Below are 15208 nucleotides of genomic sequence, written 5' to 3'. Positions count from 1 at the left end.
TTCTAACCATTCTCCTCTGACCAGTACTCCCTCTGGCCTCCAGCTTGTTTCTTTCCCAAATCTCAGAGCATGATCCTCTGTCCTACACAGTGCCAGGATCTTCAGCTCAGTGCTCTTCCTCAGCTCAGGCCTCCCCATTGTCTATCCTCAAAACCTGTCTTTCCCAGGGAACCATTTCCACAGGGTCCAATTAGTGGTGGGTTAGATAACAGCTAATAAAACAATCATCTATTTCAAGCTGTTATTTGAATATCACAGCTTCAGTCACCCCATTCCATACAAACATGTATTATCACAAAGCTTGTCAATACCTTAAACAAAAAAGTATGCCTTTCTGTTTTCTCAGGTAGCAGGGCTTGGAGGGAAGTATGAACTGGGCAGGAGATCTTTCCTTACAACCTAGATCACGCCACATAAGCTCTCCCTCCAGAGACCAGAACCTCCCACACCTCTGGCACTAGCACATGGAGACAGGCTTGTTTATTTACTTAGATAGCAAATATTGCTGACCTTTACTCTGAGCTGGCCCTGCACTAAGTGCCAGGGCCTTTGAGATGAACGAGATGGAGCCCTGGCTTCAAAGACATCCATAGACTAGTGAAAAAAAAGCGTGTCTTTTTACAAACAAGTCAAGCCAAATGCGTGTGTATGCATGTGCATTTACATTTATATATGATATTTACACACAGGTGCATATCCACACAAGGAGAGAGAGGCAGAGAGAGACTGAGAAACAGAGGAACGGATAACAGTTTGAACTGAGAAAAGATATGAACGAAGCTATTGGATTTCTAAGAGATCAGAAAAAAAAAAATTCACCAAATCTCAGACACTAAACTAACTGTTCAAGTGATCAATAATTAGTCATTGTATTTTTAGTGCATTTTACATGCCCCAAACTGGGCTAAGTGCCCTCTAAGCACTATCCTGACAACCATTTTACAAGGTAGATCTCTGTATCCCTATTTTAGAGATGAGGAAACTGAGTCTCAGATGGGTTAACTAACTTGTCCAAGATCATCTAACTAGGAAAGAGTAGGGCCAGGTTTGGAACTCAAGTTTTTCTGGCCATACGCCCAAATTTTACTTTATAGAGGAGAAGGGAAAACACATAAATTGTCTATGTCAAGAAATGACAGCACTAGGGATTACAAACAGGTGAGTTCACCAAGCAAATCACTGCATACTGCTCATCTCATATCTTGAGGCCAGGCTCTGGAGATACCAGGAGAGTCAGAATGAGCCTCTAGCACTGGTCTTTGAGCCCTGAGGACTAGAGTCAGACAAGGAAACACAGGCATGCAGGAAAGAGAGGCAAGTCACTCAGAAGTAACCAGCCTGGGAAGGTTCCTTATGGAAGGCCAAATCTTGAGTAACAGTGGAAATTGGGCTGAGGAAGGTGACCTACTAGCCTGATGCCCAGAGAATCCAAGAGAGGTAAAGGGCACATTCCGGTCCAAGAACCACAGGTGTTTCAGGATGGCAGCAGGTCAGAGTACACTTTCTGATGCATTGCTGAGGGCTTTTTGGCATTTGTGCTTCAGTTGGAAAAATGACTCTTATACCAGTAGAAGACACCTGCTACTTACCCAAAGATGACTTAGAACAATCCACCATAAAAATTCCACACTACCTTTGCCCCTGCAGGAAGTTCTGCAGTGTGCAATCTGGAATATTCAAGGATGGTTTTTGAATCTGTGGGAGAGAGAATGAGGTGACTGCTCTAAGCAAGAACATTGGTCTCCATGGTGAGAGCAAGGTCCGTTTCCCTCACCTCACCTGCATGCCCTTTTAAACAGCCTTAGACACTCATACTGTGCTCTTCTGTGGGCAGGACCACAAGGGCTCCTGGGTAACTCAGAGATGCAAACAGCTCAGCTTCCTTGTGGTCCCTAGACCTGCTTTCAAAACCACTGGGAAGACTATCTGACAAATAGGGGACACTGGGTATAGTGACCTTTTTATTCTCATCCCAGTGCCACACCCTCTAGCTGGAGGTCCTGGCAAGTTCATTTACCCTCTCATAGAATTTGTTTCTTCATCTGTGAAATGGGCTAACACTGGCTCTGCACGTGTTGTAAGAGTTAGAGATTGCCCAGGTAATGGGATTAGCAACAGTCCCTGTGACATACTAAAGAGGGACTCCATACACTGAAATTACTACAATTACACCATACTGTTGTTATAATTCTGCTCCATCCTCCTCCTTACCTATTACCACATGCTGCTTTTGTAAACCTTGTCTCTGCACTCCCATCTCCTTTGCCTGTGTCTCTATCACAGTCAATACTATACTTTGGACAAATTCTCTCCGCTGCCACTCTCTTAAAATTTTCACATAAAAATCTTGTCTCTCCAACTAAAACAGAAGCTCCTCAACCCTAAAACTTAAAGTATAATAATAATAAAAATTTTAAAAAAAGAAAGGTAGGGGTGGGAGGGGTGGAGGGTGGTCTTCTGCTACTGGCTCAGAACCAGAGCACTGAGCCAGGCTCTTAGCACACAAGGCGGGCACTACAACAATTGATGGTCTATACTTGAGTATTGTTCCAAATGACCTCTATGCCTAGATATTGGGAACTTAAGAAGGACTGAGTACCAAGTCCTTGAGGTCTTGGGACCACTGACATTTTGCCAAATTTAGCACAAACTTTGAGGTGTTGTCTAGATTGCATTGTCTTCCTTCCCTTGGATAAGACATGTCTTTCTCTGCCTCCAGAAACTCTTTGGGTCCACAACACCTTACCAGCTTTACTCATAGAACGTGAGCATGTGATCTGGTCTCTTCATGGAATCCAAGAAGTATTTATCTTTTTTGAATCACCAAAATATGTAAGGGTGAAGGGAAGGAGTTATCATTGCCTGGCCACTGTGCGATTTCTGAAATTGGAAATATGTCTACACTGAAAGTACAGTGATTCTGTGAAAACCCCACGTAGTTGTCAGGGATTAACTGCTCGAGTCCCTAAAGCAAGAAGCAAGAAGCAAGAAGCACAAAGGCAGAACAAGCTGTGCACCACAGACACAACATCTTACACAAGCCTGAAGCTGGGAGCACATGCTTCCAGACAGTTGTTTGGAGGGTGCATTCAACTCTGTCAGAAAGCTTGACTCCAGACTCCCAGTGTTTTTCTACACATGAATACAGAATTGTACGAAAGAAGTATCTGGTTTTTTGTTCAATCTTCACATGCCTTCCTGATTTTTTTTTTTTTGTGATGGGAATAACAATGATATGAACCTTAAAAATGGCAAAGTCAGAGGCAGGGTGCATTATACATAAAACATACAGCTTTATCATTTCAAACATTCTTCAGAGATCATATGATTTGGAAACATAAAATGCAAGTGCATTGTAATAAGGAAAGCCAGTCCTGTAAATACTAACTAAAGTGTCATAATAAATGTCTCTGTTGTAATCAAATATTACACATTTATCTTGAAAAAAAAAATCAGCAGCAAACAGAGCTCTTTGCAGCCCCCCAGTGGTTGGAAGGGGAAAGAAGCGAGAACAAGGGGAATTCGGACAGTTAACTCTCAATCTGCAGGGCCAATAAACTTTTTACCCTGGAAAAACAAACGTCTAGTTGTTTGTTTGTTTGTTTGTTTGTTTGTTTGTTTGTTTGTTTGTTTGTTTTTGAGACGGAGTTTCATTCTTGTTGCCCAGGCTGGAGTGTAATGGCGCGATCTCGGCTCATTGAAACCTCTGCCTCCCGGGTTCAAGTGATTCTCCTGCCTCAGCCTCCCGAGTAGCTGGGATTACAGGTGCGTGTCACCACACCCAGCTAATTTTGTATTTTTTTTTTTTTTTTAGTAGAGACGGGGTTTCTCCACGTTGGTCAGGCTGGTCTCGAACCCCTAACCTCAGGCAATCCGCCCGCCTCGGCCTCCCAAAGTGCTGGGATTACAGGCATGAGCCACCGTGCCCGACCTGACAAATGCCTCGTTTTAACCAAAAAATGAATATGTTCTAAGTCGGATGTTGGTTAAAATGCACATAATTATCCACATAAAGTGAATCATTGAAAGCCTGGGTTTTTTTTTTTTTTCCTTTTTCATCTCTCTCCTTCTCTTTCTCGCTTACCTCTATGAAGCTTCCCATTCTGACCTGAGAACTCAGCCGTGCATTACTACTACTCACACCAGATCCTCTTCCCAAATGATTTCTTCCCTGTTCTGCACTTGCTGTGTGCTCCTCACCCTCCTTCAAACTCCCGTTTGCAGACATCTGCTTATATCAATTACTGTGCTACAAAGTGATGGGAAATCTCCTCCCCCCCACCCCCCAAAAAAGTAATTTGCCTGTTTAACAAAGTGTCTATATTGGGAAAGCAGGGGGGAGATGTTTGGAAGTTCATTGTTTTTTATTCTTGTCTTCACCAAAACAACAGTCTCTCAGCTTGATCCCTTCATATCAGCCGCTTCTTTACCGCACTCTGAGATATTTTCATAACGAGTTTTTCTCTCATGAGATTTCTCATTTCTAAAAATAGAAACTGCCTGTCAAGGATACACCAAGAAAAAAAATGCTGAAAAGAAACAGAATGCCTGCTTATAAAATATTTTCAAAACGATGACACCAAAAAATTTAAAAATTACAGATAAACATAATCTCCCATGTTCTTCTCAAATGTATCACTCCTAAGTTATTGGAGGGCCAGTTCCTAAAGCCCAGACAAGGCGAACTGCCTGCCTCCAGCTCTCCCCAACCTCCAAGAGTAATGCAGCCTGATAGGCATTTCCTCCCCTAAGCTGGTGGTCAAGTGTAGCTCAAAGCAAGCGTCCGAATCAGGCTGTCTCTAACAGGGAATCTATTTTCTGACAGGCACAAACCCCTCCGCCCTCTGATGATTGCCAGGCAGGATTTGGGGACCAAGTACCCCTCATTGTCACCTGGCGGATTTGGCCACAGCCCACAAACGAAACGCAAGCCCTACTTATGAACAGCGCAGAGAATCAACAAGTTATCACTAAGCTGTGAGCCCCAGCTAGGATCTGCCACAGCCTCCCCTGAGCCCACCACTGTTCCCCACCAGCTCTGCTCTTCCCTCGCCTCCCCACCCCCTGCAAGCACGTGACCTCCTGTTTCAGACCCGGCCCCCCACCCCAGAGCTCCCGGCGCTCCCAGGCAGCTGTCAAAGTCCGGGGTTCGCCGGCTTCCAGGCTCGCCTGACAGAGCCAGGCGTTCGCTTGGATCTAGCTTCCTTCCGGGCGGGAGGCGCGGGGAGGTCAAGCTCTTCAAAGGAACAGGGTGGGCAGGGGAGTGGTGCCAGGTTAGGCTCCTCGGTCCTCCGTAGCCAGAGCGGAGTAGGAAAGGCAGCGGGGAGCCTCACATCCCGCGCTTCTTCCGGACCCCGCCGCCTACCCGGGGGGTACACGTTCCCTGGGGAGTCAGAGACGCCCTGGGGGAGCTTGAGGAGTGTCAGCAGGGCCTTCCCTGGAGCCTACAAGTTTCCACTCCATCCCCGAGCTGGGAGACAAGTCACAGCTCGGCTCCCTCCTTGAAAGCACCGCCGCTGATCCTTCCCCCAGGCAGGAGCAGACACCTGCTTGTCCCCACGGCGCGCCAGCGCCCTGCTCTAGCCGTCCCTGGGCCAGAGCTCGAAACTCACCCACTGCGCTCCCACCCCGGCACAGACAGCCCTCAAAGTTGTCCGTACTCCCCAGATCTCGCCTTCTGCTCGGCCCCCGGACCCCGCCCAGGGGTTGAGCTGACGTCCGCGGGTGGACCTCTCTGGTCCGCGGCGCAGGGAACTGACTTCGGGGATCCAGGGCGCACAGAGGCCAGAGAAGCTGCGGCAAGGGAGGGTGGGCAAATCCAGCTCGAGCCTAGGTCCTTGCCGCTTTCACCCTCAAGCCTGCCCTGCCTCCCTCCTGGGAGAAGAGCAAACTTCCCCAGCACCCACCTTTAGCCGCGAGGAGGCGGCGCTGCCGGCTGTCCCCGCCACCGCCGCTGCCGCTCCCCACGCCCAGCGCCAGCAGGAGCGGCACCCAGCACAGCCGCCCAGGCAGCATCCTCGCAGCAGCCGCCAACGAGCTGCAGCCGCCGCCTACTGTCCGCGCCGGCTCTCGCCTCCCGGTGCCTGCCGCACCGTGGGCCTCCTCGCCGTGCCCGATGGGTGCGCTTCTAGCGCTGCCGCCGCGGCGCTCGGCCTCCGGTTCCCGCCGCTGCACCGCGAGCTCGCCGGCAGCAGCCGCGCTCACTGGCGCGGACCCGGAGCGGCTCAGGCGCTCACCCCGGGACGGCCCGTGACGTCACGGAGGGAGGGAGGTGGCTCGAGCATATTCATGAACGCGGGCATCGGCGCCGGGTTCCGCGCTCCCCGCCCCAAGGCCCCGACCCCCAACTTTCCTCAGCCGTCTCCACGCTCCGGGGCCCTGTCCAGGTCCCCCTGCCCAGTCGGGACCGGGCCCCCAGAGGACCCTGGTGGGCGGCTCCGGAGAGCCCTCCAGCCCCGCGCCTCCACTCCGACTCTCGGAAAAGCTGCCGCAAGGAATGGAGGGCTCCCCCAGAAAGTGGCCACCCGAGGCCTGAGGGTCATCTGGGGTGGCGCGAGGGACCCTGACCTGCCATGCCCTTTGAACTGATATCTGGGCGGAGAGGACTGACGGGCGTCGCTAAGGGTCTTGCCCTTGGCTGGGTCTCTGGGCGTTCTGCGTCGACTGGTCTGGGGAGGGCGCCAGGCGCACACTAGAGCAGCGCCTAGTGGTGCTAGGGGTTGTCGGGCAGAGTAGATAGCCTTGGACCTGGATGGCAATGGCCGGGCTCCGCGTCATCTCCGAGAAGCAGGGGCAGCCGTGGCTCTTAGAGGCTGATAGAACAGATAGATCAGAAAACTTGGGGTGCTGGGCCTGCTGAGGCTGCAGTGGCGGGGGCGGGGTGTCAAACTTAAAATTCCCTGCGGTGTGGTGCCATGCAAGAAGTTGCCACCTTTATGTTGTCACTCCGCATCTCTAAGAACAGGCTACTTGACGTCATGCCTTGTAAAATCTCGTGCCATGGAGTATTGTCAGTTCCCTGAGTGCAAGAGCCAGTGCATATCTTTGCATCCTCAACCATCTCTAGGCCGTGAAAAAATTACAAAGGTACTCAAAAAAAAAAAAAGAAAAACAGTAAGGACTCAGAATAAATCCTTGACCACATTTACCTAAATGAAATGCCAACATCACACACAATGCAGGGCTTATAAGGAATAGTTTGGAAATAAAGTAGATATGGAAATATAGAAACAAACAACATTATTTATTTAGTCATTGATTCAAGACGTTTGCTGAGCATCTAGACAGGCTGTATCACCCTGACAGTGAGCACTGGATTAGCCGTTGGAGATTCAAAGACAGAGGAGAGAGTGGGTCCTATCCTCAAAGCTTTTGTTCCCTGCTTGGGGAGCCAGAGAGGGCAGCAAAGGCAATTACAATCCCTTGTAAGTGTTATGGTCCTGCACATTCTTTATGTTGCTAGCTATGAGCCTATACAAATCAATTAACAAAATGTATATATTGCAAGAGTGCCTAAACAGCATCCTCTAATTAATAACTGTAGTTTGAGGTACTCAACAAAGCCATAAAATCCATTAGCAGCACTCCTGCAGCTCAGCCTCCCTGTGCTGCCCTGGCAGCTCACCCAGAGCCTCTGCAGTGGTGAAAGCCAACTCTTCAGCATTTCAGGCACCAGGATGTGCTTGGGGACAGCAGTGAATCATGGTGGCTGCATGGGGCTCAGACCCATGTGGGGCTCTTTACCTTTAGGTCTCCTTTAGCCCACAAATCAACAGGTGTCCTATTATTCTCATTTCACACATGGTGAAATAGAGGCTCAGGGAAGTTAGGTAACTTCCTTGTTCAGGGTCAAAAATCTAGTAAATGCCCCAGGCCGACACCAGGACCTTGCCTTTGTCAGATGTTGGTTTCAGAATCTAGAAAAGATGGCATGGAAAGGTGGTAGCTGACCCAGGGAAAATAAAAAAGCCAGAAAATAGAAGAGAAATGTAAATTTGTCTCATTTTCTTCCATTTATGCTCCACCCAACTACATATCTGCCCTCCTCCCTTCATTTTCTCTAATAAGTAGACCTATCTTACTGACTTACCTGCACTGTTCCTTGATGTCATTATACTGGGCTTTGTTAAGATCACTGGTTGGTCCTAATAATTTTACGTGAAGTTTCAAATTCAGACCAAATAATGAGAAACAGGGAGAAATGTAGCTTATTAGGAAGCATCTCCATGGAGAGATAGCCAGGAAAGAACACAGCAAAGATAAACACTAGGGGGTGGGCCAGTTACCAACAGGCACAAAATTGCTAGCCTCCATCTCCTCCTCTACCAATGAGGGTTATAGCAATGCCTATTGTGGTAGATCAAGTGCACTAATGGCCATTTGTCCATGCTTCTCTGAATCTGTTTCCTTTGGATGTGCCCTCCCACCCCAACTCTGAGCTAGGCCATATGATTTGCTTTGGTCAGTGGGACAATGGCATGCATGTTGCCTCTTCCTGCCTTGAATCCCTGCTGCTGACATGAGAACAAGCCCAAGCTAACCTGCAGAAGGGTAGGAGACTGCATGGAGTAGAACTGAGCTGTTTCAGACAGCCAAGGTCACACTAGGCTGGTCAGAACCAACTGGCCTACAGGCTGGCTAACCACAGACACATGAGCAAGCCCAGGTAAGCTCAACCAAGATCAGCCAAGCCTGGCTCACATCAGAACTATCCAGCTGACTTATGAGATACAATAAGTGGTTTTTGCATTAATTCATTATGTTCTGGAGCAATTGATTGAGCAGCATTATGCCTACTTCATAAGATCATTACAAGAAGTAAATTTTAAAAATATGTTAAACAGTATGTTGCACATAGTCAATGTTCAATAAATGTAAAAATGTCTTCCCCTTATCCTACTTCCTATATCTCTGAAAACAAGTGTGCCAGTCACACATTTGATTTGATTCATTTGGGGAACAGGCAACAATGACCTGCCTTAGAGGAGATAAAAGTAAGTAAGTTCAGCCTTAGGAATACTCAGACATAAGAGCTTTTAAGTCCACATCATTTGTATGGAGCACTACTGTGCTGTCTGCTTCTGCTGGGCCATTGCTGATGCAAAAGATGGGGTAAAGCAACCTAACAGTTAATGAGTCCTCATTCTTTCCGTGCCAGGCTTTACAATGGAGGATATACATTCCACACCTACACCTTCTTTAATCTTTGCAACAAGTGTGCTGTGGTTTGAATATGTGTCCCCTCCAAAACTCATGTTGAAGCTTAATCCTCAATGTGGCAGTACTGAGAGGTGAGACGTTTGGCAGGGGACTGGTTCATGATGGCTCTGCTCTCATGAATAGATTAATCTGTGCATAGATTAATATATTAATGTGTCAATAGATCAATGGGTTATCATGGGAATGGGACTGGTAGTTTTATAACAAGAAGAAGAGAGACCTGAGCTATTACATGATGTGATGCCCTTTGCCACCTCTACAGAATCCACATGAACAAGAAGGACCTCACCAGATTTGGACTCTCAACCTCGGGCCTCTCAGCCTCCATAATTTTAAGAAATAAATTTCTTTTCTTTATAAATTACCTAGTTTCAGGTATTCTGTTATAAGCAACAGAAAATTGACTGAGACAATTGTGCTATTTTCCCTATTTAATCATAATCAGATTACTGGCTCAGAAAGTTTGAGCAACTTATCCATATTTGCATAATTGTGCAGAATATCAATTCATGTCTGCTTAATTCCAAATTTCATCTTTCTCCCACACATCATGACTTTGGGAGAGGCATGCGGGATAAGTAAGCAACAAAAAATAGTTTCAAATCAGAAAAGATAGCTTTGGGGATTTGATTTTTAAAAAACCTTTATCTATCACTACCTCTGATTAAGGACCAATTTAAATAGCCAACTGTCACCAAAGTAGAGATACAAATCTCTGAATATCCATTACTTATTCTGGACTTAGTATTGTGGCATATTCCTCTAAGACTTTATTCAAAAAATGGCGAACAGGGCTGGGCGCGGTGGCTCATGCCTGTAATCCCAGCACTTTGGGAGGCCGAGGCGGGCGGATCACGAGGTCAGGAGTTCAAGACCAGCCTGGCCAACATGGTGAAATCCCATCTCTACTAAAAATACAAAAATTAGTCAGGTGTGGTGGTGCATGCCTGTAGTCCCAGCTACTCGGGAAGCTGAGGCAGGGGACTCGCTTGAACCTGGCAGGCAGAGGTTGCAGTGAGCCGAGATCATGCCACTGCACTGCAGCCTGGGTGACAGAGCAAGACTCCATCTCAAAAAAAAAAAAAATGGTGAACAGGATGATGTCAAGCTTGGTCACTCTAAGCCTCAAGTCTGGGGCACCACCTGGCAGTGTAATAATGAATCTCAGATAATTTATCTGGGTCAATAGTTCTTAATAAATAAATAACTCCCCTATTCCAGAAAATAGAATCTAACTGGCATAGGCCCCATATAAACATAGCCATTTCCTCTCATTTCACCAGGATCATTAATGCGTTGCCCAATTAAGCACCAAAACACAGGCCCTAAATAATTTAAGCTGGGTAATCGAAGAAAATAAATAAATTATATATACTTATGGAAACTTATTTTTAAAAAGAAAATTAAACTGAGGCTTTCTCCATGACCCAGATTTAATTCAACTAAAAGCACTTAACTTTAAAAGAAAGGTTGAAAAGCTGATCTTTACAGAACTAGAGTCATTTGTCATTCTTTTTTCCCATCTTGACAGGTAAAACTGGGGCTTCATGACCCTTGAACAACTGGACAGTTTGCAGAATTTTTAACATTGTTCTTGGAAGTTTTTACGCTGTTGCTGCCAAAGGAGCTTCTTTTAAAAAAAGTTTAGGCATTTCTCTTCAGGAAAAAGTTAAAAAAAAAAAAAAAAAAGCTTGTTCACAACCAAATCCAGTTCAGCATTGTTTGGACATGAGTGTTTTATGCTTGGCAAGGTGGAGTGCCCTGGCTGAAAACAAAGATATCATTAATTATAGCAAGGCATTATTCCAGTACACTTATGTATACTTTCCTTGGAATTTTATACCCTGTGGTGTTTTGCTTGTTTGTTTTTTTAAGCAGCCATAAAATTCTGTGGCTCTTCTTCCATTGAGAGATGGAATCTATACCTCTTCTCCTTGAATCCAAACAGCCTTGAATCTGAGCATTGTTTCTATCAGTAGACTGCAGCAGCAGTGATGCTGTGTGACTTCCCAGACTAGATAATAATGGTGATGCAGCATCTGCCTTGCTTGCTAGGATGCTCACATATGGAGGCTGGAGCCTCCATGTAAGAATTCTAACTACGCTAAGGCCGCCATGTTTTAAGGATCACAGGCCATGCGGAAAGGCTGTATATAAGTAGTTTACAGCCCCAGCTGAGTCCAACATTCGAGTTATCCTGAAAGTTCCAAATAATTCTTCCCACTATGCCCTGCCCAAATTCCTGACCCATAGAATCCATGAATGTAATCAAATGGTTGTTTATACCACTAAGTTTTGGTGTCATTTATAATACATCTAGAGGAAATAGAACATATTTATTTTCATTTGTTCCCTACAACAAAGGCTGGGAAAAGATAAATATTATATTTCGAGGCAAGTCATGTGTAATTAGTCCTATTTTGTAGCTCAGATGTTGAGACTTGTAGAAGCCAAGGCAAGGAATAAGTAGAGCTTAGTGGAAAGAAAATGATTTCTAGAATCAGACAGACCTAAGTTGCAAACCTAGCTTTCCTGTTTTCTAATGATGTCTGACTCGAGAAAGCTACTTACTCTGAACCTCAGTTTCCTCATCTATAAACTTAGACTAATGAAGCAGGTTGTTTTCAGAGTAAAATGAACTGTAAACTGCTGAATTCTTTCCATGCCAGATGGTAGGGATACAGTAAATAGGGCCATTGATAGTTACAATGGACACTCACCCAGGGCCACACAGGTTGTGGATAGCCTTTTGCCTGACTTGATCCAGTATTTGGTGTTTTCTATGCAGGTAAAACGTGGACAGATATGGACACACATGACACCACAGAAGCTCCAGCCCCACCAGCACCTTTGCCAATCCTGCCACAGGAAGCACCAGCCCACGTGCCCTGCCAGAGCAATTCAGATGTGTCTCAAGTACCTAAATCTATCTGCTCTGTGTCATTCCAGGGCTTTGTTCCTCTGAGGGAGATGAGAAGGAACCTACCACTTATTGAGCACCTACGATGAGCCAGACACTGCACATATTACTTCAACCCTCCAAAAGTCTAGAAAGGTGATTTATCATTTCCATTGGACATCTAGGGAGATTAAGTTTCAAAGAGATTCAGCAACTTGCTCAAAGAAATTAAGGTGCACTGCTAAAAATGAAGAAGCTGGAATTTGAATTGTCTGGGTCCTGTCTGACTCTGAAGCCATGTTTTTCCAGCCAAGTGAGGCAATGTGTCCAGCCTCCACCACAGCTGTAGGTGCAGGGTTTGGACAGAGACCAAATGCGCTACCCTGAGTCATTCTGGCCATAATCCCAGGTTTTACACAGAAGTCATTGTCTTTCAGTGATTCTCTGAAGTTTCCCAGGTTGGAATCCTGTTTCCCCACTGTCTCAGTTGGTACTGGAGATCTTCCCTAGAGATGTTCCTTTCTCTTTTATTTCCTTTTTGTCCCTAAGGGCCTGACTCAAGCTCCACACCTCAGGCTGTCTCCTGACTCCATCCTCTCCTGCAAGGCTTTCACATAACCAGTGGTTTGATCATCAATACCTAGCTCTCCTACACTGCTCAGATACTTTCCAAGACTCATCAAGACTTATTGCAGAAGGCCAAAGTTGCTTAACAAAAATTCAAGTCCCTCACCAGCCTGGCCTCAACTTCCATTGATAACCTGACTTCCTGTGACTCCATTTTATGTAAACTCTGCTCCAGCCAGTCTGGGGACTCCACTGTTTTTCAATAGGGACCACACCAATCCTGCTTCTACACCTTTGCTCACGCTAGACCCTCTACTGTAGTGGGGCTGAATTGTGTTTCTCAAAAAGTCTTGTGTTGAAGGTCTAACCACTAGTACCTCAGAATATGATTCAGAATATGACTGTATTTGAAGATATGGCCTTTAAAGTGGTAATTAAGTTAAAGTGAGGTTATTAAGGTGGGCCTTAATTTAATATGACTGGTGCCTTTCCTTCTAAGAAGAGGAGATTTGGAAATATAATGTGAAGACAGAGAAAAGACAGCCATCTACCAGCCCAGGGGAGAGGCCTCAGAAGAAACCAACCCTGCCAACACCTTGATCTTGAACTTCCCACCTCCAAAATTGTCAGAAAATAAGTTATTAAGCCACACAGTCTGTGGTATTTTGTTATGCAGCCCTCCACACTAATACACCTACCTACAGTCTCTTCCTCTTTCTCCCCAAATAACCTTCTCAGTCTTACTTCCAAAATAAATATTTTTCTACCTCCCCAAGCACTTGCTTATCTTAAAGTCTTCAAGAGGCTTCTCATCACTCTTAAAATAAAAAAAAAAAAAACAATTAAACAATTTTAGTCTAACTCACAAAGCCCAACTTGATTATTCCTGCCTGCTTCTCTGACCTCTCCCACCTTGTCTACTGGCCTTTGGTCCTTTGAACATAACCAGCTCTTTCCTGCCTTTGCTTTAAACTGGGATTGTACTTCCCTCTTACATCACATGGCATTCAGGTTTCATTTTAAATGTCACTTCTCCAGGGAAGTCATTCCATTACTCTATATAGCGTTTCTTTTTTAATTCTCTGTAATCACTCCTTGCTGATATTTTCTCAAAAGTTTACTTGCTCATTTATTTCCAGCCTCCTCCCAATAGAACCTAAATTGCAGGAGAGGCGAGACTCATGTGCCTGACACATGGGTGCTAGATAGTTATTTATTGAGTGAATGAATGAATGCATGAATGAATGGTTTACCTTCTCTGAGCAGAGCACTTTTTGTCCTGCATCCCTCTTTTTTGACTATTGACATAAACATCCTATTGAAAAATCACTTAAATGTATATTCTTCTTATAAAAATCTAGAACTTATATTTTCATGTAGCTTGAGCATGATACTGAAAAATTCATACTCATGGGTGGGGGGGTGGTGTTAAGTAAGAAAGCATTTTAAAGGGTGAGTAGTACAGATACTGTTTTCGTTTTATACATAAGGAAATGGATGCAAAGAGAGGTTACATCACTGGCTTAAGCTCACACAGCCTGGGCTAGATTCTAGTTTTCTTCAGTCCTGGCTCAGAACTCTTTTTCTATATCATGTCTTGGTACATAGTCAGAGTCAATAAGTAGAGTGCACAAACACCAGTGCTTAAAATGCCTGGAGCTGACTGAGCTAGGAGTCAGGAAATGCCTTCCACACAAACACCCCAATGGAGAGATCCCTATGGAAGAGAAGAGAAGGGTTAAACGTTCATTTGCTTTCCCAACTCAAAAAACAGCCTATGCCTGCTCTTCAGAGCCTTCTAGTCTAAGATCGACAAGCTGACTTGCTAGACTGCTCCAAGGAAATCATTTCACCTAAGTAATTTTAAAGTTTTATGTCTTTCCATTTCTCAGCATTTAAGAAATTTTTTTCCAGGTTGGCATGGTTATGTGTCATGAATCATGTGTCCAAAGGGGACAGGATATATTATATCATCTTCATACAATGTTCTATAACATCTGGGAATGTCAAAAAGTGGTGTAGAGAGGATGGCACATGATAAATGGTATGTATTTGCCCGTGGGGGAATTGAAGGACGTTAAACACCCAATGCCATGCCTAAATGGCAAAGTGTGGCTTCATTCCTGCTTTAGTCTATAAGTAACTGAATATTGGAGGCTGACTTTGTGGTAAAAGATATCCAGCTATTTTTTGACTTTAGGGTGCAGGGATGAATACTCTTAAAGCAGACTACTAAAATCCATTCTAAATACATTTCCTTAAAACTGGTCTAGAGATTGATTTAATGCTGAACTAGGAGGAGTAAGAGAGAGAGTGAGAGGAAGAAAGAGAGAGGGGGGAAACATCAAAGAGGAGCTACATAAACAATGATTAAGGATTTTTGAGTATTTATATGATACGATTCATATACATGAATATGAAACTTTGTACTTTGCAAACAAAGATTAAGGTTTCCTTTATGTTCTTCATAGAAATTCACTAGATGCCTGTATCATCAAAGTGCTTAAAACAGGTCTGTAATTA

The 15208-nt window shown here is 45.1% G+C and overlaps 1 protein-coding gene across 1 annotated transcript in view; it reads right to left on the bottom strand.

Moving 5' to 3' along the window:
• The window catches only part of CLSTN2 (calsyntenin 2), a 657664-nt gene extending 651335 nt beyond the window's left edge, over window positions 1–6329 (bottom strand). The window contains exon 1 of the mRNA XM_031009411.3: window positions 5907–6329. Coding sequence (XP_030865271.3) covers window positions 5907–6015 — 109 coding nt within the window. The 5' untranslated portion in view covers window positions 6016–6329. The remainder of the gene's footprint in view (window positions 1–5906) is intronic.
• Between the last annotated feature and the right edge of the window lie 8879 nt (window positions 6330–15208).

This window comes from Gorilla gorilla, chromosome 2, assembly GCF_029281585.2.
Source record: "Gorilla gorilla gorilla isolate KB3781 chromosome 2, NHGRI_mGorGor1-v2.1_pri, whole genome shotgun sequence".
Lineage (NCBI taxonomy): Eukaryota > Metazoa > Chordata > Mammalia > Primates > Hominidae > Gorilla > Gorilla gorilla.
Note: the sequence above shows the minus strand (reverse complement) of the source record. Positions and strands in the feature narration are given on the sequence as shown.